Source organism: Aythya marila, assembly GCF_965140915.1.
Source record: "Aythya marila genome assembly, chromosome: 3".
In the NCBI taxonomy this organism is placed as follows: Eukaryota; Metazoa; Chordata; class Aves; order Anseriformes; family Anatidae; genus Aythya; species Aythya marila.
Genome location: NC_139044.1, coordinates 74,652,992 through 74,677,379, shown reverse-complemented (window position 1 = coordinate 74,677,379; position 24,388 = coordinate 74,652,992). Strand labels below are relative to the sequence as shown.

General features: G+C 37.2%; 2 protein-coding genes across 2 annotated transcripts; one reads left to right on the top strand and one right to left on the bottom strand.

Moving 5' to 3' along the window:
• FAM162B (family with sequence similarity 162 member B) lies at window positions 1-6,667 on the top strand. The gene is made up of 4 exons (XM_082757984.1): window positions 1-183; window positions 463-574; window positions 3,318-3,426; window positions 3,662-6,667. The coding sequence occupies exons 1-4, from the start codon at window positions 81-83 to the stop codon at window positions 3,758-3,760; spliced, it is 423 nt and encodes a 140-aa protein (XP_082614110.1). The 5' UTR covers window positions 1-80; the 3' UTR covers window positions 3,761-6,667.
• On the bottom strand, window positions 4,961-24,376 carry KPNA5 (karyopherin subunit alpha 5). Its single transcript, XM_082757983.1, has 14 exons — window positions 24,286-24,376; window positions 22,882-23,015; window positions 20,376-20,477; window positions 20,194-20,293; window positions 19,305-19,399; window positions 18,482-18,613; window positions 17,528-17,616; window positions 16,274-16,373; window positions 14,534-14,697; window positions 13,408-13,486; window positions 12,264-12,389; window positions 11,409-11,536; window positions 10,371-10,549; window positions 4,961-8,554 (listed from the first exon to the last, which is right to left on the bottom strand). Exons 1-14 carry the CDS (start codon window positions 24,287-24,289, stop codon window positions 8,367-8,369), a joined length of 1,620 nt encoding a protein of 539 aa, XP_082614109.1. The 5' UTR covers window positions 24,290-24,376; the 3' UTR covers window positions 4,961-8,366.
• Between the last annotated feature and the right edge of the window lie 12 nt (window positions 24,377-24,388).

Genomic DNA, 24,388 nt, shown 5'->3' with positions numbered 1-24,388 from the left:
CCTCAAGGCGGAGCCCGGGCCGTGTCGGTGTCGGTGTCCGTGTCGGTGTCCGTGCCCGCCGTGCAGAGCCAGGCCTGGCCATGCTCCCGCCGTGCCTCCGCCCCAGGCGGCTGCTGCCGGCCCCGCCGAGCCGCCCGGCCGCCACCGGAGGGGGGCCCGCCCGGGGACCCGGAGCCGGCCGCGGTAAGGGCAGGGGTGCTGCGGGGGGCCGGGGTCAGACCGGGGCTCCCAGGCGGGATGGGGACGGTGTGGGGCGAGGTAGCTCGGGGCTTCTTCGCCTCTCTTCGCCTCCTGGCCCAGGTGGCCAGAGGTGAGGTGGGAGGGAGGGGGAGAGCCCCGGAGATGCCCGCTGGGGGCTGAGTCCCCCAGAGACCAGAATGGGCTGGAAGAGGGGGTTCCCTTCCCACCCCACCCTTGGCAGGCTCCCTCGGTGCCATGGGCTGTTTGTTTCTCATCTCCAAGCTGAGCAGGCTCACAAGGTGGTTGCGAGTTACAAACCCTCCAAGTTCGACAGAAAAATCCTCCTCTGGACCGGCCGCTTCAAGACGGAAGAAGAGATTCCTCCAAGGATCCCGTAAGTGTCCTGACATGGTCCTGCTGAGCCGAAGGGAAAGAGGTGGGGTGTGCCTGAGCTGAAGCTTTTCCGAGGGGTTTGAACCAGCCAGCAGCTCCAATACCAAAAGCTTTGAGACAAATTAGAGGGCAGAAGAGTTTCCTGTGCAGGTTATAGGTTAGAAAGAAAAAGAATCCCTTACTGGAGACCTCATAGCCTATGCTGAAGAACTGGGTCATGGGTAGATAGCCTTGGTCATATATGTATGTGTGTGTTTGTGTGCACATGTATGTTTATGTAGATAATGTGTGTGTGTGTGTGTATATAAAATGGCTTGTTTATTTTGTTTATTCCTAATGTGTAACCAGAGAAGGAAGTTGTTAGTAAACTGTGTTCTGTTTATAGCTCCCATAAAGGCTCTAAGGGAGCTGACAGTCCCAGAATGATTACATCAACCAAATTAGAATTTATTATTGCTTGAAGAAGAATTTGAGGGAAAAAAAAAATAGATACAAAGGTTATGAGAAAAACATCTCTTCCTCCCCAAGGCAAATCCAAGGAAAACCAAGTACTTGACATGGTCTTAGCCTTGCGTTGACCTGCTTCTCACCTCAACTTGGTGGAAGTTACTGTTCCCCAAGGGAAGGTATGAAACCCCTGCAGTGCCAACTGCTGCCTTTTTCTTAGGCTGTGGTGTCTTGCCATGGTGTCTCTGTCCGGGACATGGCTTTTTGTCATCGCAGTATGTCCCTGCCTAGGGTGGTAGGTTCAGCACAAGCAGCATACAGAGCTATGCACAGCAAGTGCATCCTCTAGCTGCTCCTCTTACTGTTTGTTCCTGACTGCAATGCTGCTGTTTCCCAAGCTGGGCAGCAGCTTTCTAGAGGGTCTGACATCTCTTGCTCCGTGTTTATCCCACAGTCTTCCCTTAGGGAAAGGTTCAGGCAGCTATAAAAGCTTTGAGTGGTTGGACAATTGAAATAGTGGAGAGGTGTTTGTAAAGGCACATGCCTCTGCTGATCCACACACATGCAAACAACTTGCTTCTGGCCTCACAGGTATGTCACCACTTTCTGTTTTCCGCACAAGCGATGTCTTTTTAAAAATCATCATAATATGCTAAATGAAGCTAATTTTATGACATTGAAGCTGAACAGTGTCACTGCTTTAACTGTCAATAAAGAATGCAAGATACTGTTACCTTTAAACAAAATCTAGCCACTGAAGATATTTTGTACTAAGGCTCAAATCTGTAGCCCTTGGTCAAAATGTTTAAAAAAAACAGCAAAGAGCTGTTATGAATTCACAGGTTTAACCAGAGTCTCGATGAAGGGTTGAGTAACACAGGCCCTAATGTGCAATTAGAGATGATAATAAGGTCTGCTTTCCTTAAAGCAGAGGCAGAAAGCAAGGAGAAAGTGAAAATCTGCTTCAGAAGATTTTCAATTAGTGTACTACGAAATATGATTACGTTAATAAGCCAGACTAATAACATTTGCAGTTTTGCTTTTGTTCTTACAAATGGATCCTAGATTAATGGTTTTATGCACTGATCTGTAGTGTGGTTTGTTGTAAAGAGGTTGTGTTTACCACTGTACACCACAGAAGCAGTGACTTAAAACCGCAGGCACTGTCAGCTATCAACAAGAAACCTGCCACACACAACGTGTGTGTGTGTGTGTGTGTTGTTGGGCATGGGGGTAGTGTGGCATAGCTGCTCATGACTTGTCCTCCACCATTCCATTAAGCCTTCTAGAGAAGTAACGGATATATGCGTGCATATATAAAGTCAATTTAAGAAAATATGAAAATTGTGCACACTAGCCAGTATTACATTGGAAAATCCTAAAAACAGTACTCCCAAGTATAACTCCTGGCTCAGGAGATGGCTTAGCTGAAAGCCTTATGAGGACTGTAGTGATACGGAGACGTCCCGCACTCCTGGTGCTCAGCAGCACGCAGCCAAAAACTCGGAACCAAAAACTGTGTGAGCGGGAGCTGCACCAACAGAGCTTGCTGGGCTGCAGAATGCCTCTCTGACAGCAACTACAGCCAAAAGCAAGGGCGGATTTCATTACTTTTGCCTTTGATGATGAGGAAAATTAATCTTTAGGTATGCGTTCTTGTAATAGCAAGCAGGCTGACATCAACTGCCAACTTTAAACAATAAAGCTGCGGCTTTTTTAAAGAACTGACTAAAAGTTCTAGCTCAGAGCAACACAGACTGTTATAATCACATATCTAAGCATGTAAAGTCCCTAACCTACAGTGTACAGGATGACATCTTAACAGGTTAGGTACGACAGCAATTTATTTATAAAGATTATTTTGAATAATCATGGAACTTGCTTCCATCATTTCTTGTTAACACCACATATACATGTATTCTTCTATCAGATTAAAATAGATAACCTTCCCCCCATTTCACGATGTTTATATAGAATTTAAGGTGGGATTTCTGGTACAATTAGCCCAAGTATTTAAGTGCAAATACTTACTACACCAATAAACATTTTTTTCCTAGCTCAAAATGTTCCTAAATGCACTAGATGTTGTTTTTCTATTGGAAATGGATTAGGGTCACAAAATACAAAGCTCGTGGGTGGCACAAAACTAAACATCATAGCAATCTAAAGATGCTTGCTTTACAAGCCACTTTGTTTTTTACTCTGTAGCGGTGATGTTTGTGATGTCTAGAAATGCTTTTTTTTTTTTTTTTTTTTTTTTTTTTTTAAATGATTCAACTCAAAAACTTTAATTGCAGGCCAGAGATGCTAGACAGGGCAAGGAACAAAGCTCGAGTTAAAGCTTGTTACATCATGATTGGCCTTTCCATTGTTGCCTGTTTTGCAGTGATTGCTTCAGCAAAGAAGGTGAGTACATTGCTAGATAGCTAATCTGTAGCATATTTAGAAATGATGTAATTCAGAGAGAAATTAATGGAGAAAATTCAAAGAGCAGCAACTTACAGCTGCCATGATCTCAGGTAATGTTCCTGTTACCCTGGAAATAAAGCAGTAAGTGGGTGGTGGTTCCCAAGATCTGATAGCATTCCCCAGGTGATGGTATTCACAACATTACTCTTAAGGAAGTGCTTTCCTTCTGCAGGCTGCTGCACGTCACGAGTCGTTAACAAGCTTGAATTTGGCAAAGAAGGCCAAGTGGCGGGAAGAGGCTGCGCTAGCAGCGGAGTCAAAGACGAAGTAACTTTACGTGAGGTGCCAAATGTTGTTGTACGAGGAAAGTTAACTGTTATCAAGAACAGTTAGGGATTTCACCAATAAATGGGCAACTGCACTATTACACACACTACGGAGCTAACAATAGTAATTACAAGATCACAGAAAGAAAGTGAGGTCTTCTTAAAAGATACTGTACCTACCTGTTGCATATGATTAAAACCAGTAATTAATATCAAAGATGATGAGGTAGTTTCCCGAGTATGGAAGGTAATGGGCTGACTTAGTTTCCACTGTCTGCCCTAAAACTCTTCTTTCAGCCTTGATTTTGAGCTCTGTTACACAGATTAAAGTTCCTTACTGGAAGATTAGTTGTATTTTTGGAATGAAAGATTAAATACAGCAAAGACCAAGCAGTTCTCTCCTACATAGAAAGGCTGAGAGCTGGGGCTGTCCAGCCTACAGAAGAGAAGAGTCTGGGGGGGGGGACCTTATTGCAACCTTTCAGTACTTGAAGGGGACTTACAAAAGATGGGGAATAACTCTGCTCAGTCTGATAACGATAAAACAAGGGGGAATGGATTTAAACTAAAAGAGGGGAGATTTAGATTAAGGGCTAGGAGGAAATTCTTCACTCAGAGGGTGGTGAGGCCCTGGCAGAGGTTGTCCGGAGAAGCTGTGGATGCCCCATCCCTGGAGGTGTTCAAGGCCAGGCTGGATGAGGCCCCTGGGCAACCTGATCTAGGGGGTGTCCCTGCCTATGACAAGAGGGTTGGAACTAGATAATCTTTGAGGTCCCTTCCAATCCAAGCCCTTCTATGAAAGTACTGAAATTGCAAAAATAAGACATGCAATTCTAAGTACATAACAAATTTATCAGCCAGAACATTTCGAGTTTCATATACTGAAGGGAGATTGGGGTAAATGAGGGTAAGGGAAACAGATTGGTAATCCCATGATTTCTGAAGTCCTTACAAAATTCATGAGAATTCCCACAAGTGGTTGGTTCTGCATGTGAAGACAGGGCTGTGAGTATCATATAAGCATGTGTTTAAATATGTTTTGTAAATATCTAACCAAGAAGGTTTCTGTCTGGTGGTACTACATAGCTTTACAGTGCAGAAAACAGCCATTTGGAATTAATTTGCCTCAATGTTGTATTCAAAATTGCATTTTTTCCTAGTTTAAGAAGCCGCATTTATTAAAACATTAAATAAATACAATAGACTTCTGCAAAATAGGTTTTATTGTTTTCTGTATGGTATTTGGAGATTTAACATTCCATAATATTGCATACTACTCATGTGTTTTGTTACAGTAATGGGCCTTTGGCCTGGATTTAAAGATGCACTATTACTATCTGAAGTCAATACAGGTATTTTAGTTTCTACACATTATATGAAGATCTTGTGCTGTAAGTAACTAAAATATCTCATTTGAAATTTCAGTGAACTCTTGAGGTCGAAGTTAAACTTTACATATCAATTGGTAGACCTATTACAAAAGTCCTCAGTTGTAAAATTTCATAACTTTAAACCAACTGAGAAATAATAAGAAAGACAATAGTGCATCTTTTTTATTTTTTTGAAGACAGACCCGACAATAAATATTTTCCAGTTGCAAACTTGTTCTACAGCTAACTTATTTCTGTGCCAACATTATTACTGTTTTCTGATTGCTGCTAGCAACAGTGTTTAAAGCAAATACTAGAAAATTAAAAAGCTGTATGAACCAGTCCTCAGAGAAAAGTGCAATGATGAAGAAATTAGATATGATTCAGTGTATCAAGAGTAGGGAACTGAAAAATAATCTTATGCTTTGCATAGTTGCATAGATTAGCTAGCTGGTATTCACATTTAAGCAGAACAAGTGGTACCCTTTTAATACCAAGACCCCCCCAAACCAAAACCCTGGATTTTGAAACAAACTTTGTAAATAATGGGGCACTTCAGTACATCATAAAATGCCCAAATACTCCCCTGCCTCTCCTATTTTCATGTTCACACCCCTACGTGCAAATGACTACACCAGAGCTGTCCATAAGACATCATCTCTGGCTTTATACTGTTAATTAATGTGCTTTTAAACAAAATATGAAATAAATCCAATGATAAAACAGGAAAGGCCATATCGTATTTTATAGTTTAAAGAATAACTAATGATATATATATATATATATATATATATATATTTAACTTTAGGGTAAAGCAAGTGTTGAGTTTAATTAATGGTTTCATTAGCCAAAGTCCATCAATTTTAGTTCCCTTTTAAACTACTACACTTAAATATATCAGAGGCAGGAAATATATTTTTCTAAATGCATAAAGTGCAGTCACTAACTGTTCACAGATTAATATATCCACAAAAGTGAAGACATTTTTTCAAAACAAATATAATACTTCATATATCCCCTCCTTAAATTTTCAAGTCTTTTAATCAAGATCTTTATAGTTCAGATTTGGTTTAAGTCAGAGGGGCTTATAAATGTAATGTTTACAGGGTCCTCCAAATAAAAGCAGGCACAGCTGGTTATGTAACATTATCAAAACAAGTTTGTTAGACACAATGGAATACCCTGTTACCTGAATAATTTTTATATATTTTTTAAACACTAGAAGAGCATTGGAATTTAGCACTTACTAGTAATCCTGGTAGACTTCCATGATCACTACCCTGTACTTTGAACCAATGGGGGGAAGGAAGGTCAGTATATGAAATCCTAAAACTCTAAGGATAAAAAGGGCACAAATACAATTATCTAACATCTGAAAATTTGGCAGCTGTACTCAGTATTATCACACTACTCAAAATTGTTGTATGCTGTACAAATCTAGGTTTAAAGTGTCATTTGCTAAAATATCTCATTATCCAGAGTTCGTGAAGTAACAGCACTCCTTATATACACACTTCTTACACCTCTAAATTCCAGTAAAAAGACTTCAAAAAGAGGTTTCTTTCTTGCCAGTTACATCTTAGTCAAAACTGACCATTAATCTTAAAAAATCCACTTCAAGTCCCACATTCAAATACAATATAGTATATATTGCTGTAACATCAAAGTGAAACGTCTTAGAATCTTAACTTGCACATACAAAAATTCTAAATATAAAATGATACGGTAAATGATACCACCTTGAACCTGTATTTTTCAGTGCATTAGGATACTGATTAGTGACAAGCACAGTGCCATAGGATAAGTAATTTGGTGTTTGAATTGCAGCTTTTTATGAAGTATGAAATGCTGCCATATTCCAAAGATTTCACTTAACCCAGGAGTTCGATGTTAATACATTAATTACAGGTAAAGAAACATACTTTAGTTAACCCAAAGAATTTCTCCAAATGAGACATACTACTAATATTCCAGAAACACTATATGCAAGTCCAAGCACAGCATACATTTTTCTGTATTCAAAACTGTTGATACCAATATTAGAATTTTGTTTCTTTTAGTGTTTAAACAGCAAACACTGTGTATTGTAGAGCCTAAATATTTAGAATACAGTAACTTCTAGTTAGTTTTGGTGTCCACACACCTAATGCTATTTACAGTACAACAAGTTTTCATTCAGCTGGAGTGATTCTCTATTCATTCTTCACCGCAGTATTTCTAACCAAATGAAAACCGACTTATCTAATTGAAAGAGCAATTCAAGTGGCAGTAGCAGTATTTGGTCAAAAACGTAACACCTACTGTCTCAACTTTTAAGAGGCTACTGTTATTAGAGAGGCAAACATTGCAATGTTTCTCAAACTAAAGTGGTGTTTGGCAGGAGACAGCTGTAAACCATCTGCTTTGTATTTCCAGCTTTGCAGATGACCATCTCTGTCATTCATAATTGCAGCATTCTTGTGGTAACTACAGCAACTGCTTTCACAGCAAAGTACTGTATTTGTGGCTAACTTCTAATGCCATTTAGCAGCTTTAGTTACAGAGCACGCATCAAATGACAAGCAAGCTCTCCGCTGATTCCAATTTGGAAACCTCTGAAACAGTTCTCTTCCCAAATGATTCAGAAATATGTTTGTTATATTGCGTAATTAGCATTATATATATATCTATTATGTCTTTAAATACATTTTATAAATAAATTCCAACAGTGTGTTGTAAAGTAAATAATGTAAGAAGTTTCACAATTTAAATAAATATTTTTCACATTCCAATTCAGCTTCTTACAAGCTCATCTTTATTTCATGCCTTAGTTCTGAAGCAAAGTTTTCGCTTCAATACAAGAGGTAGATTTGATAGACTGGGCAAGTCAAGCCTACTGCCAAAAACACAACTGTCAGTAACTGTATTGCTGATATGCAGTTTGAGACTACATGAAAGAGTCAGAACCACTGCCTAAAATCCTACCGAGTCTTAGCTTAACAGTTCTTGTTAAATCACATTTAAATGCTTTACTTTAGACATTACTCACGGTTGTTTTCTGTACATATGAGAATGAAAAAAACACAAATACAAAACAAAGAACAGTTGTATCTAACAATATATAAAAGTGCATGAGCTGCTTTCTTCATCTATTTCTGCAAAACATACTCAACTTCTCTAACTTTGGCCATAAAGAAAAGACCTTTAGAAAAAAAAAAAACTACATGTGTTTACATTTTATGCTTGTCTTCACTTTAATAGTTTACAGCTGAAATCCCTCCATTGGAGCCTCCTGCTGTTGGAACACAAACTGCTGTTGAATTTCATCCACCTGAGGTGCAATACTGGAATCCTCTTCTTCAACACCAAAGTAATGCTCTATGAGTTCAAAAGCCTTTTGGTAGATTTCTTGGTTTTCATGCCTCTGAAGAAATTCAATTTTATCAAGTCCTAAATTCAAAACAAAACATTTTCAAAATCTAATTGCTTCAGAAGAATAATGAATGCAAAGGCTAATGTAAGTACGAAGACTTAGTGGTGGTACTCACATTAAAATAAAAAGGCAACCCCAAACCATCTAAATTAATTCAATATCAATGATCTTCACACATAATTGCTTTTTTCCTCTCTCTCCATTCTTTCTGCCAAGTAGTATGCCTTTTCTTCCATGCTAAATGATCCTAATGGATAAATTAAGGAATACCTTAACCCATGTATTTCTAGGTTTAATTTTTTGCAGCACCTTCTGCTGTTCAAACTGGTTTTAAAACTATAGCAAATGAGTAGCAGTTAAGATGCGACGGCAGCTACCCTTTCTAAAAAGAAGCATTCCTTATGTACAAAGAAAGCAAAGTAGGGAGTCAGGATAACACACTGCTTCCTGTAGCAATTTCCAAAATCCCCATTTCTTTTCTTTTACTCCTGCAGTCTTCCACAACTCTAAATTCTATCTCCTGTTATGGAGGTGTCTCTGGGCACAGCCTGTTACTTTTTTTCAAATTTAGTTCTATGATTTGAAAATGCTGTCTTTTCCAAAGACTTATCATTTGCAAGCTGGAGGGAATAACCTCTGCTCTGCTGGCAGAAAAGTGCCTGGAGGTGAGTTAGGTTAGGACTCAGAACTCCTTTCTAGCTGTTTAAGATAACTCAGTTTTCATTTATGTTGGATTAGGAAGAGCTTGTAAGAAACCCTTCCAATGAAAACAGACGACAAAGAAATAAGGGTGATGTCATCAGCTGTTTCCCCTACCGAACTTGTTCTACTCTACAGTTTCAGTTGCCTACTCAACTAACAACAAAAAAAGGAACTAGACATTCAGTAGGTGAAGTTTTGAACAGACTCAAGATCTTGACAAGAATAAATTCCTTTAAACTCTCCAATACTTATTCCTCTTATACATTAGATTGCAAAAGTATGTTCTTCGGGTATGCATGATTTTAGAAATACAACTCCTTAACAGGGAATTCAGATTTACTGGTTACTTTGCAGAAAAATTAGTACTATCTAGTCAGATGTAACATAGCATCAGCTATTAACAGTTCTAGCTGACTGAAACACAAACACCTACCAATTCCTTTCTCATCAGAAACTACAAGATAAGCCTCCATAAATAATGCTGGATTCATTAGGAGCCAGTTTTAACAAAAATTTTGTTAAATCAGCAGTATCCAGTCATTAAATTCTACAAATGCAATTTTAGTTTTGATAATCTGCTTTTAATATGCGGTTTAACTCCAAGTCTTAGAAAAATAACAAACAAAACAACAGAAAAAGGTACTTTCACAAAAAAACAGAAGCTTAGTAATTTTATCATCTGAAGTGGATTCTTGCTAGTACTGATATTTACTACACTAAGAAGTTGTTGACTTTGTGAAGAAGTAAAACAAACTTTGATCTCTCATCCCTATTGGTAATGAAACTACCAGACAGGATTATATACTAAACTATATTTTGGGATTGGGCGATAGTTTTGCAAACCATGGTTCCAATAGACTAGAAAACCTACCTGTTCGTTAAATATTTCTGAAAATGTTTCACTTAAGGCACATTTCAGAAACTGACTGCAGACAAAAACATCTTAACATTTTCTGTATTTAATCACTTTTCCCACCATGCTGTTATTTTTTTTAGTCATTTAATGTCCACTTATGCTTGAAAAGAAGAAATATTACATTAAACTCACCTACAAATTTCAAAATGGTTCATAAGGGATTTAGAGCCCAAAATATAGAAATTTAGGTGTGCAGTTTTAAAGTAATTTCTTACCATATGCTTCCTCTATAAGGGCACAATAAGGATTAATGCCCATTCCATTTTGCTTAGACTCCTGCTCTCCAAGACGCAGAATATTTTCAAGTCCATTCAAAGCCACCTGTACTATTTTTGAATCCATCACAGTCAGGAGGTCACAAAGAGGCTTGGTACAACCTAGTGCGACTAAATACCTTTAGAACAGCAGAAGAACAAAAGGGGTTAGGGGAGGTGGGGGAAGGAGGACTGATAAACCAGTACTTTTATTCTGATATACTACTCTCACACACATTGGTTATTATTTTGTCAAAAAAAGTCTGAAATAAAAATTTTCTAAAACCTTAGTCTGAAATACAATTAATACTCTACTTTATCCTAATGGGAAAATTTGATATGCATATTCGTAACTGGACTTTCAGGCTTTTAAATTTTAATATTTTATACTGTCATTTCAAGATGAACTACTGACTCAAATTGTTTAGTATGTTAGTGGCATTCAGAAAAACTAGAGAGCATTTTATTCTGGTTATTCAAGAAATCCACTCTTTGTAGTATTTTTAATAGCCACGGAGAGTAGAATTTTAATTAAACTCCATTTTGGAAAAAACACAGGTATCTGCTTTAATGTAACATTGACAGTGACTTTAGAGTGTGCAAAGAAAACATTAAATTTGCTGAAGCCTCTCCACAGAGAGATGCAATCCAACTGCATAAGTTTTCTAAACAACTCTCCCAAGGCTTTCAATTTCCAAACACTGAAACTGTTCATTAACTGTTGAAATTGTGTCTGACAACATAATACAAACTCTGTAAAATAACTTCATGAAGGCTTTAGGCATAACACCCCTGAAACCAAATGGCTTCAGTCAATTTATCAATTCTACTGCATATATTCTACTTATCTTTCTGAGCTTCTAGGTGATTGTCAATGTACACAGAGCTTCAAGAAATTAGTTTGCAGGTTTTTCTTGCTCGTTTGTTAGGATTCAATTGCAGGAAAAAAAATGCCTCAGAAAAGGTACTTAGGCAGAAAAAACACATACACAATCTTACCTAATCTGTTCAGGGGTTCCTCCTGACGTTGCATTAGTTATGGCCCATGCTGCTTCTTTTCTGGTGCGAAATTCAGCTTTCTGAAGAATTTCAATCAATATTGGAAAAATATTTGCATCTATAACAGCCTAAGAGATAAAATGAGGACGTTTAATAATAATTACTAAAGATTGAGTATACAAAGAGCAAGAAGATCAATACTCTCACTACAGAAGTCAGTAATGCCTCTTCATAGCAAAAGAAACGCTGTTTTGTTAGAAGGCACCACACTAATTAGAAATGCTAAACCGAAATTCTAACTACTCTAACATTGCAATTTGTTGGCTTCTCTCTGGTGAACAGTTGATGACCTTTTTACTGGATAGACCTGTTAAAAGATCATGTAACATAAGCTCTAAATCTGAGTTTTTGAATTGGAGATCAAGCTTCACTCGATCTCAGCAAAAGTTTGGCCATTTTATTCAGGTTTGTCATCTCCATAGAAAAGACCATTTCTGTAATTGGAGACTGTATAACATTTTCATCTCTAATTCAAGGAGAATTAAAAAAATCATACTGAAATGTATTCCAATTCTGATTTCTCATTTTTGTCAAACAGAACTTTTTTTTCCAGGAAATTCCAGACACCTAGAGAAACCGGCAGGATTTCATAGTTAACGACAAGGTAATTCAGTACTGATGACATCATCCAATTTCAGCCAAATGCTCAACATTTCCCAATAGGTGGAATTGGTAGAATTGTCCTTTTCACACAAACTAGTCCAGTGAAACATTCCAATTTTTTTAAAGTAAAATTGCTTATTACTTTAATAACAGGTATATTACAATGTATAACAATGCTTTTACAAGCTATACCTGAATCTGAGCTCTATTTCCTGCAGTAATATTAGAAACAGTCCAGCAGGCTTCTTTCCGAATAGATTCCTTGGGACTACTAAGCAAGTGCAAGAGACAGGGTAACGCAGAGCAGTTCAGAATCACCTAGAAAAATTTGAGAATTGAAAATTGTTTTGTATGTATATGCATATATAAATCACGTTATGGATAACGTCATAAGAAATGTATTTTGCAACACACTTACACTACTTAGAAGTATGAAAGATAACATCCTGCAAAATTAAAATGCTCAATATGGTAGTGTTTGAATAGATGATCCAATTGGATAGATAAATTGGAAAGAATGCCCTCAACTAAGTTAACACCAGAAGAATAAAGACAGGAAGGCTACGTAAGGCTGTTTAAGACTTGAGTATCAACTTTTACACCACCAAGAACTGTAAATTTTATTTGTTCAGTTGCTTGCTCGCTTGTTTTTAAAGCAACAGATATTTTCTATTTAAGTCTTTAGTGAAGTCCACTCCCAAAGAGCTTAAAATAAATTATGTAATTAACTGATTTCATTATTTACCCTCTACTCTAGTACTATAAGCCTTTTAAGCACAATTTTCTTCAAAAAAGGACCTTAATTTTCCTGCATAGCTTCAAGCTCAATTCTGTTTTTTAGGATTAAAAAATAAATATTTATAACAAATTGCATCAGTCGGTTTGTCATACAAATAGATACCATGTATCATACATACAAAATTCAAGGACAAATCAAGTATGAGTATTGCTTCCAAAAAATGAGAACTCTGACTACATTTGAATACTTGAAAAAGGGAATTAGAATGGAAAAGTGAATCCCAACTAAGGGAAAAAAGTTCTTTTCCTTATCAACGGAAATCAGCATTCAATGTTGCATACAGAAATGAAGTAATCTGCTGCACATGGTGCTGTAAGAAAATGTTCATTCTTGCAGTAATTTAACGATTAAAATACCAGTTCAAACTGACTGCCAAATTAACAGCATAGATTTGGACAGAGTTTCCTTCACTGATGCACACAAATAGCTGTATTAGGTGTGTATTTTATTGCAAGCTTTTAAAAAAATAATTTATACGAAGATTTGTAACCATTTTTCTTCCTGCCAACTTATTTTTCTTTAATGAATTAGTCTTACCTGTGTTTGAATATCATCTCCCGTAACAATATTTCCAACTGCTCTTAATGCAGGGGATACCACCTTGTAATCATTATGCCTGGAGAGAAATATTGCTTGGTATTACCAAGTGCTACAGCATAATTTTGCATTTTCAGTGAACAAATGTTTACTTCAGGTACTAAATTTTTAGTTATAGAGAAAACAGCATTATTTTGTCCTATTTAACCAAGTTTAAGAAATGCAACCAAAGAAAGGGCACCTCTGTGGAATGACAAAACAGAGTAATTTATCTGTTCAACAGACTCACTTCACCCAGCTCAATTATTGAATACAATACTGGAACCTGCATCATCCACAGCAAGTGTGTACTAAAACTTAGCAGCCCTCTTTTGTAAGAGAACTTTCCCCTTTTGTAAGTCAATAATCTTAGAAACCCGTATCTGAAGTCCCCATTCCCACATTCAAGTATATGGTATGTAGGGGAAGAAAACCTATTCAGCTGTCCTACAGCATCTACACAAGAGAAAGCAACCTCGCCCTCTCCTGAGAGCTGTACAAATGAGCTTTTCACAGGGAATTGTGCTAAACTGTCAGTGTTGGGAACTACCATCTCTGACCTACTCTGTAGTCCCCATGTAAACACAGGAACTTAGTCTCCCTTTCTAGGAAAATAACGAACCATAAAACAAACATACTGGAATAGTTCAAAAGCAGCCCAAGCCTGCCTCTAGACTTTGTGAGTTCAAAAATTCTTTCAACTACATCTCCTAGAAAGGTAAGGAAACAAAATATAACAACATTAAAACACTTGAGCTGAGAAATTTAGTTACAATTAAAGCTTCATCTTCAGTTGTCACCTTCCTATTCTTCCACGTAAGTGAAATTATGTAGAAGAATTAATTTTTTTTTTTGAAATATAAAAGACTACTTTAGAGAAAGCATTTTTCATTGTTTCATTGATTCCTGGAAAATTTCCAGGAGTCAAGAAACCTAGCAAGCAAGTGAAAAGGTGTCAGACTGAAATCAAGCTCATTATGCCTCATGAAATAAATTCAAGTGAATTCAAGTGAAAAAACAAAACTAAGTTTGAACTCCTTAATATTAATATCACTATAGGACAGTTAATGGCGAAGAGGGGACTTACATCAACAACTCCACCAATCTTCGACACACTCCAGAATCAATAACAGCTTGGATTTTATCATTAGGTCCATCTGAAAGGTAAGAGAGGGCCCAGCAAGCATCTGCTAATACATCCGGGTCACTGCTAAACAACAGTCTTGATAAAACATTTAAGCAAGGAGCAACCTAGGTTAAAGAAAAATGTTGCAAAATTCAGTGTTTTATATTTTTAATCTTTCAGAGAACATTCTGAAAAGGAATAACTCTGCAAAACTATTTACTGCCAAAGCACATGAGTTCAATAATGAACTAGGACCTAGGTGAAACATATCCTGATTAAACAAGATAACCAAATCAAATTGGTGGATTGGCTAAGTTTTTAAGAGACTACTTATTTATATACCTAGTGTAGTATCTACGTAATTGCACAGCTTAAAACAAAACCTACTTTTACATGTAACTAGATGATCAGAAATTACTGATCCTTTTTTAAAATCACTTAGAGAATAGAAATTCACAGTAACAATGCTTTTTGATATAGAAGTACCAGACGTTATTTATAATAACCAGTTTACAGTTGTTTTAACATAAAGAATCTCAGAGTAAAATCAACATTCACTGGAATAAATCAAATAAGCTATGGCTAACCTAATTTCAACTGTTAGCCCTGACCCTCATGTCCTCCACACAAACATATGGAGCAAACTGAACCAGACCATCTTACTATCAGTTGAAACCTGACATGTTTTAGCTATACAGATGAATCTCACAATCTCACACTCTTTGTAGAACTTAATTCTTTACCTTGCCTTGGTTATACAATTCAGCCTCCTTTATGTATCCAGCTGGTGCTATTGAAGTTATTCTTACTAGCAGCTACCCACAGGCTATCCTTTTTCCAACAAGGTTAAAAAGGTTTAAGCAGCAAGAAACCTTGCTTTTTTGCTACTGGAACAAAATACTACTTACAGATATAAAAATTGGGTAGAGCAATAGCGAGGTGATTAATTGACATCAGAGATCCCCCTTCCTGTTAACCTCTCTCCAAGAATTTTTAAGTAGCAATAACAGTAATCACTATTCCCTAACTTTCAGCACGTTCTCTCCAAATTACCTTTAATGAGTATTTAATATTGGCCTAATCTACCATAATATCCAGTGTTCAATTCTATCTTATATTGTCACTAACATTACCAGAAATTAATTTCATACTCAAAATAAGAAGCTAATACCTCTACTAGTCTTTACATCACTGCCTTCCTAACTGGAGAGAGGTGGAAGTGGAGAGCATATAAGCAAATGACCTCTATCATAGCAGTCTGAATTAATTCAATTTTCTGCTCTGTGACTACAAGAAATACCTTATTTCTGCAGCATGAACTCACATCTTATTAAGCAACCATAAAATTAATAAAGAAGAAAAGCTTTAGTTATAACTCACATCCTCTAAAAAGTTCTGGAGAAAACACAGCTCAAAGGGGTTTGGTTCTCACTGAATTACTTGTCCATCATTTCATAGCAATGAATGACTACCTGCATCTGACTAAGTAAGATCTCAGGCTTTTAAGTAGTTTAATTTTTTTTGCCTGACAGGTGTCAAAGTAGATGATTTTGTGCAGATACAAGAGATGGACAAAACTGTGTGATCACACTGACGAGATAAAATCAAGTCTATCTCCAGATTCAAAGATTGTGTCTAACAACATATTACAAATGTAAATCTTCATTTTTCTGATTTCTTGAAATGAGTACTTCATTATACCTTACTGAAGTCTGGAGGTGGATTCTTTCCTCTACAGAGATTTGAGAGCGCCCAGACTGCATTTCTAGTTGTTGTAAGACGATTTGAATTTGTTAACAGTCTGTCAAAGAGATGCAATAATATTAATTAAAAAATAGTCGCTTTTCATTGAAAAAGTTACGTCTTTTTCTCTTCTATTATTACCAACAATGCCTCATAACAGGAAAAAAAATCCTATTATTGGGTACTAGTTTCAATTTGTTTCTCTTCATAGCTGACATGATGCAAGTATTCTCTTAGAAGGGACTGAATATTTTGTATGGACGTCTCATTCCTAAATCAAGTATATATGCATATAAAGCAAAGCACTGCTCAGGTGGTAAATCGTTTAATCTTTTCAGATAGGGAATCTGGAAACACAATACACCTTCAAGTTAACTTTGATATTTTCATTCAGAAGATGAAATTAATAATTTTTAAAAGGGTCCATAAAATATCAGAACTTAAAAGACCTAAAAAAAAAAAAACACACTAATGTTTTACTGTTTTTGCTGAATAGACTGTGAAAGATTCAATACCTGAAAAATCAGGTTCACTTTCAGATACATACCAAATTGTTTGAAATCTTTAAACCCTTAAGTCTTTGAGGAAGATAATTTTAAGCTATTTTACAAATGTTTTATATATTATTTATATTATTTTTTATTATTTATTATTTATTATTATTTTTATTTCAAGCAAGAATAAATTGAAGAGTATTTGTGTTGGGTGAAGTTTTTCCCTGCAATGAAGCTCCTTTACATCTCGTTATAAGTGTACAGTAAATACTGGAACAATAATCCTAGTGGAACCTTCTGGTGTAACAACTAGTCCACACAGCTCATCTCAACAACCAAATAGACAGCAGGACTGGAGCTTGGAGCTACTGGACAAGAGTAGGGAAGCCAGGGAGGACAGCCTACCGCACAACCAGCTGGAATCACAGAAACATACGTATGACTTAAACCACCTCTCTCCCAGTCTACATATCCAGAACTCTGAAAGAATTCCATACATCACAGAAACTTCATACTAGTGATATGAAACTATTCTCTTTTTGCAGATATTTGAAAGCTTCTAGTCACAGATGAATTAAAGATATACACGAAGCTCAGATAATCCAAAATGTTAGGCTCATAGAAATAAAACGAGAAATATTCTCAATTTAGCAAGAACCTTAAAGTTTTAAGTTGAAGTTTAGCATTACCTATATCAGTAACAATTTGAAATACTTACTCCAAGAGTGGTGGTAATATTCCACAGTTTAAAACAAAGTCTCTGCATTCTGCATTATCACCAGCAATGTTACCAAGAGCCCACACTGCCTTAAAAAGTAAAGCACCCAAGTGAGTTTATACACGCTTGCAAATCAACATTTACAGATAATGTAAGTATTTTTACAGCAAATGCTATGGAATCATGAAAGTCTGCAGCATCACTCTGACTATAAAATTTCAGAAGACTACTGATTTATATAGGACTTTGTGTAAGTTCACAAAAAAAATTACCTACATTTGAAGTTATACTTTCAAGAAAACAGAGTCTTCTGTTCTGAAAGTACACTGATTTAGATGCTTTTCAATAAAAAACATATATAAAATCTTTTCAATAGTTACATTTGCTCACTATGCATTCACTGATGTACTAAAGCTGGCTCAAAGCTGCACACAATGTTTAAGGAATTAAAAAGTTAAATCACTAACTTAAATTTTCAAACATTCCAAACTCATGCTAAATAAAAGCCAGTAAGTTGCAGCCTCTCTTAAACATAAAAAGAAATAAAGAAAAACAAACAAGCCAAAAAAAAAAAAAGATTAATGAAGACTGTAAAACAATAAGGTAGAAGGATATAGGAAATTAAGCTGCATGGAAACTTAGAAAAAAATCCACAAACATTGTTTTCTACTACATTTTTTGTATTTTTGTGTTTTAGATCCTCTCAGCCTATAAATAGCACAAGAAGTGAGGTGCTTTTAAAAGTATTCAGTAACATAAAATAAAAAACAGGTTCAAAGGGACTTGAAAGAAACAGGGAAAAAATAGCATGAGGGAAAAAAAATACACTGAAGGTGAATTCCTATCTTTCTGGAGCCAGATCAGTAAAATGGAACTCAAGACCTCTTTAACCAGACAAAAAAAAAATTCATAAATTAATTTTATAGTTACAAAACACTGAAAGGAAACAGTTACCTGCTCCTGGACATCTTCATGTTCTGAACTAAGCAACTTAATAAAAATTGGAACAGCTCCAGTTTCAATTACGACTTTGGTGTGTAGAAAAGTTCCAGAGGCTATGTTTGTCAAAGCCCAAGCTGCTTCAAACTGTTGAGGAGCAGAAAGAATACTATCTCAAACAACTCAGCATAAAAAATAATAAATTCACTGAAAACAGTTTGACATGAGAGTTTCAGAGGTGACTTTTCCAACTTTTTTCCTTTCCACTGAAATGTGGTTATTACCGTTATTTTCTTCTATGGAAACTACCATAATCTTTACTGACTGGCACAAATTCCTTTTGTTTATGCTACATACAGTTGAATTATTTGTTCTAATATCCACGAGCACCAGGCCGAAGTGCGATTTAGCTGGCTACCAGAAATAGGCAATTACTGATTACACCTATCACACGTTATTTAATTTTCTTCTAAGAATTTAGCCTTTTGGTTTCATGTATTTTTACAGCTAAAATTTCACGAAAGAAAAAAGGTACTACGCTATACCCAAAACATAAAGCAGATTCCACTCACACATCAACGCTGATGCTCTCAATACACCACTCTCTTGAGCAAAGCCTGTTTTCCACATCCAAGAATTTGACCAGCTGAATACATCACCCTAAAGACTACTGTGAAATTCACAAGTTGGGCCACAATTTCAGTGGCAATAATTAACGCTTCAGACAACTAAAACTTACAGCTTGGATATACAAAAATAATTTAATTATGCTTTCCAAAACTGTTATGGATGTTTCTAATCCCATTCCGAACCATAAATTAGTACCAGCCAAACTCACCTGCAGTGTGTAATTCTCATTCCTCTCTAGAAATTTCACAAATCTCTGTACTACTCCTGGTTTTTGGATGACTTCATCTATGGGTGGATTAGGTTCTAGATTACAAAAACAAACATATTTGCGCAAGTCTAATGGAAAAGACCACAGACATTATTTTTTCAGTACGACACAAAGCAAGAATATGATTCTCAGGAAGTTCTTACCATAAACGTTTAGCAATCATTTTAATCTCAAAAGAGAGAACTAAATTTTTGGCTTCAGAAGACTGCTGGATCATCTCCATGAAGTGCTATAATTCGGTAAACACCCTATTGTGTATAATAATAGTAACACACACAATTACCCATTGGCATGTTAGTAGCTTGTTACAACACTGTTCCTTCAATCAGGAACTCAGATCAGCAGTTACTGTTACATACTACTTTATATGAACAAACATACCCTTGTACAGCAGACTGTACAAATACCAGCATTAAAGACTGCTGGTCTATTTATTTAACATCTTGAATTTTAAGAACAACAAAGTTAACACCATTCTTTGACAGGCATATCACTTTTACCCCCTCAAACACAGAACTAGAATCAGAAATTCAATCACTGACACAAGCACTAAGTACTGTTAGTGAGCAGTTTGTTACTGCCCTGGACACTTTAATCAAAGCATCCTTGCCTTTGTTACTTTGCCTGAAAAATTTAACATTAGAATAATGATGTCTTTTGTATTTAGCCATTAGGTTTGAATGGATTTGTTAATGCTTTGCTATAAACAACACTTGAAGCATCAGCAAACTATTTTAAAGTGAAACAAAACTACATGTTAACTGATTCTATATGACTAGCAATCATAACAACATAGAAATAAACAAACAAAAAAGCAATGTTTACATACCTTTAGATAGCAATTTTCTGAATTTCTGAGTTGCTGTGAGCTGCTGATCAGGATCATCTGAGAAAATCATCTGCACCATATCTACTGTAATAACTTCTTCCTAGAAATGAAAGGAGGACTTCTTAGGTCTAGTACACAGCACATAAACAGCTAATATTCTAAATATATTCTAGAGTAATTACCTCTGGAATAGGTACAGTAGAACTGACATCAGGATCCTGAATTGGACTTTCTACCATAGATTCTTCATTTCCCGGGAGAGAAACATTTCGGCGTTTAAACAACTGAACAAAGAAAAAAATGTTGGGAATATCTCAAAACTTAGCATAGAAAGGGTACTGATGACTTACTTGAGCAAATGTTTCCACCAATATTAGCCAAAGTGTTTCAACTACTCACCTTCCCAATCATCCATGCAAACAGCTGAGTACAGTAAAGTTTGAAGAACAGAAAGGAGAAAAACACACCTATACATAAACAGCACTGTAAGCCTCGAGGGAAACCCTCAAGTTCTTTTTTAATTAGAAAAGATCTATAAATGTCTCAAATGTAAGAAAAAGAATCATAGAACATCCCAAGTTGGAAGGGACCCACAAGGATCATCGAGCCCAACTCCTGGTAGACACAGGTCTACCCAAAAATTCAGACCACATGACTAAGAGCATAGTCCAAATGCTTCTTTAACTCCAGCAAGCCAGATGCAGGTCTTCCATTGTTTTATCCCTCATAATTCTTTATACATGTATTTAAGCAGAAAATAGTATTCCACAAGCTACTTCGTTCGTAGGCCAAAATCATCAACACAGAGCCACAGTCTGTGTTTCAGCACATCACATTCTGTTAAAGGGGGAAAGTCTAAACTCTATGTACCTATGTACCTACATCTAGCACACAGTTTTAGAAAAAATAAAATACTTTTAATATAGTTGGAGGAAAACATGGTATAATTTCAAGGTGAACTTTCGAATTATGTAACCTTAAATGTTTTGTGTGTCCAAAAATCACTTTGGCTTCATGAACTGACTATGCTTAAAATACATACCTGCACTGTAGTGTTTAACAGGCTATACTTAATGACTGCCTCATCATTTTCTGGCATGCAAACATAGCATTCATTACCCTGTTTTCTTCCAGAAACCAAACCTATTTATTATTTTGTTTAGTCCTGAATCCACTACTACACTTACAGTCTGTAATAATCAATAATTCTAAGACTATGATGTTGGTATCCTTAAAAAATAAACATGAGAATCCATGGAGTGTCTCAGATTTCACCTCTAAGCATAACAGTGAAACCTCCTACTAAGTTCTGAAGAACATTTTGTCCTGAAAGTTGTCTATAGATATCTACATTTCAGCTGTCACATATGCCCAAAACTGTGTAAGCAGCTCCACGTTTATATCTAGCCATACAAACAGGAACCTAAAACAAAGCATTATCTCCCTCATTCAACACATTTCTGGATTGGGCACAAACCTAGGCACTAAACAACTGCAGAATCCTGGACACAAACAAGTTTTAATTACATTTAAATCCACAAATGGAAGAAGAAACAATATTCCTCTTTTTAGAGGACCAGCTGTTCTTTCTAACACTCAGCAATGACAAGCAAGATCCTGCTTGAAACATAAACTGTTTTTTGTTCAGGAACACGGCCTATCTACAATTTATAACTTTTACTGGAGCAAAACAGTCTCTTTTCCCTGCATAAACTTGTTCCTGACAGTGCAAAAACTGCTGACAACACTAGTCTAACGATTAAGATTAAGGTATTCTCATTCTCACTGTTACAAAAACCAGCATGGGAAACAACCCCTTTATTTATATATAAAATTTAACTATGTAGTATTTATTACAAAATTCACAAAACTTTCACCAGAAGCTGCAATTCAGATGAATTCATTCACAGATAAATACTCCAGTAGGATTCTACTTCCTTTTCTTACCTATCTGACCCAACTAACACAAATTCTTTTTCCAAGCAGTAGCACCACTCTCCCAGGAGAAAGGTAAGCATTCCCGCCTCAGAGGAGACTGTAGATCAGTGCCTGGGACACTCTCTAGGTGTTGGGAGACACAAGTCTGCCACTTTAGACCAAGCAGAAAAACAAACTGTATTCCTCACTTTCCAGACAAACTACTAAACATTTTGGAAAAGGAACTACCACCAACCATAACACTATATAATGTACTCGGATCACTAATAATTCGGTAAGGACAGCTGCAAATATTAGAAAAAGAGAGTCTAGAGACCGCTATTTTGTTGGCTACTTTACTAGGCTACTGATAAAAGCCCTTGAACAACCTGAAGTACAGCTTCAAAGATGAAAGCTGCCCTCACCCCTAGCACTACATCTTTGGTCCAAACTCTAGAATGGAATCCAGGTTTTCTGATCCTTATTAGATACAAGGGTATCTTTCAGCCCAGTCCTACATGTCTAAACCTAGATTAGAGATTAAATTTAAGCCACAGGTATCTCCTCGTGTACCCTTCTGATTTAGAAGGGCCTCGGCTCACTGTTTTTGCTTTATGATCTGACTGAGAGGTACCTGGTGCTCCCCAAGATTGCACAGAAAACCTCATGCTTTGGATTCTGCTTCACAGGAAGAATCTAGTCAAGGCCTTTCACATATGTGAATTTAATTTCACAAGCACTTAACAGTCAACAGTTCATGGAGGTGCTTACCTGTTCTTCCCTTTTCTGTTTCCGAAGCTGGATTCCTTCCTCTTCTCTTCGTCTGCGCATTTCTTGAGGATTAAGTGCATTATTCTTGTAGCTTTTCATTCTGAAGTTATCCTTCCCCGGGCTTGACATGTTGTCTATTAAAGAGAAAGAATTACTTCAAGAGGACAACAAGAAAGCAAACCTGCCATCTCCTGTGCTACAGAAGTATCTAGCAACACCTATATGTACACCTGTAGCTGTTGGCAATATCCAGTTCGTCAACAAAAATCTCCAAGAGAGAAATCAGAGAAAAATCTTTGCCTAGACAGTCATTTCTAAACTGCAGATTAAATTGCAGGTCATCTCAGCGATCAGACGCTTCATTAAGGGGCATAAGCTAGTGCCAGATGAAGTTACTGATCTTATGAGCAAACTGTAAATTTTTACACAGTAAAAGCAAAAACACTATTTTGCTGAATTTTGACATAGATTTGAAGGAACTGTCAGCAAGTACAGGAGCTTGTTTTTCCCTCTCAGAAAGTAGACATCAAGTGTATTCAAAAATAAGGGCAAATCCTAGAAGAAAACCTGCAGTAATTACTGCTTCATTTAACATCCCACTGCACTGCTTCTTTTTTTTTTTTTTTTTAATGCCAATTGCACAAACAAAGCAGGATCTAAGGGTTATGCTAAGTCTCCTTTTAATCTGTATACAGAAAAAAACTCTACAGAAAAAAGGGGGTCAGCAGCACCCAGAAAGGCATACCCTTTTCAATTCTAAGTTAAAAAAAAAATTGACTCATTTTAATTAACATCTCTTTTGATGTATAAAGAGGACGGGAATCTGCCCATCATTTCAGACGCATCAGTTGTGGAAAGATAAAAGCGATACAACGTGATCTGTCACCGAAACGATCAAACTGACTGAAGAAAGGTTGTTAATAACCCAGTGCTAATTTTCAAAGCTAGAACCGAAGCCTTCATCTGAGGAATAATTAACCGTCAAAAATACGGTTCAAGACTCCAAGCAAACTCAGTCGTATGAAATTCTTTCACAACAAGACCACATGCAGAAGAACACCTGAACTACACTTTTACAGCTGTGCCACACGGCTCTGTCAACTTCCGCAGTGAGACTTGTCTTTTTATTTGCAATAGCAGCAGTACCGAGGACTGCTTAGTAACAAACACAGGCTGGAAACAGGCCCTCAGCACGGCCCCCCCCCACCTGTCGCGCACCGCCCCGTTACCGGCCCGACCCCCCCGGCCGAGCCGAGCCGAGCCCGGCTCCCTCAGCCCGCTGCCCTCTCCCCTCCCCTCGCAGCAGCCTCCGACCTCTCCCCGGCAGGACGCCCGCCCCGCGCCAGGGGCGCACAGCGGCTCCCGCAGCCCCTCACCCCCGCGAGGCGGTGACCGGGGACTCACCCATCGAGGCGCAGCCGCTCGGCGCCCGCCGCCTCCACAGGAGAAACGGCGCCCGGCTCCCGGCGTAAGATGGCGGCCGCCGCCCCGCCCGGGGGCGGGCTCA

Excerpts from the sequence above, each read along its gene's own strand:
- FAM162B (XM_082757984.1), top strand. The coding sequence starts at position 81 with ATGCTCCCGCCGTGCCTCCGCCCCAGGCGGCTGCTGCCGGCCCCGCCG. Across the intron at positions 184-462 it reads GGGACCCGGAGCCGGCCGCG|CTGAGCAGGCTCACAAGGTG; the intron begins GTAAGGGCAGGG and ends CTCATCTCCAAG. Across the intron at positions 575-3,317 it reads GAGATTCCTCCAAGGATCCC|GCCAGAGATGCTAGACAGGG; the intron begins GTAAGTGTCCTG and ends CTTTAATTGCAG.
- KPNA5 (XM_082757983.1), bottom strand. Across the intron at positions 10,550-11,408 it reads GGAACCCCTGAACAGATTAG|GTATTTAGTCGCACTAGGTT; the intron begins GTAAGATTGTGT and ends GCTGTTCTAAAG. Across the intron at positions 8,555-10,370 it reads CCTTATAGAGGAAGCATATG|GACTTGATAAAATTGAATTT; the intron begins GTAAGAAATTAC and ends TTTTGAATTTAG.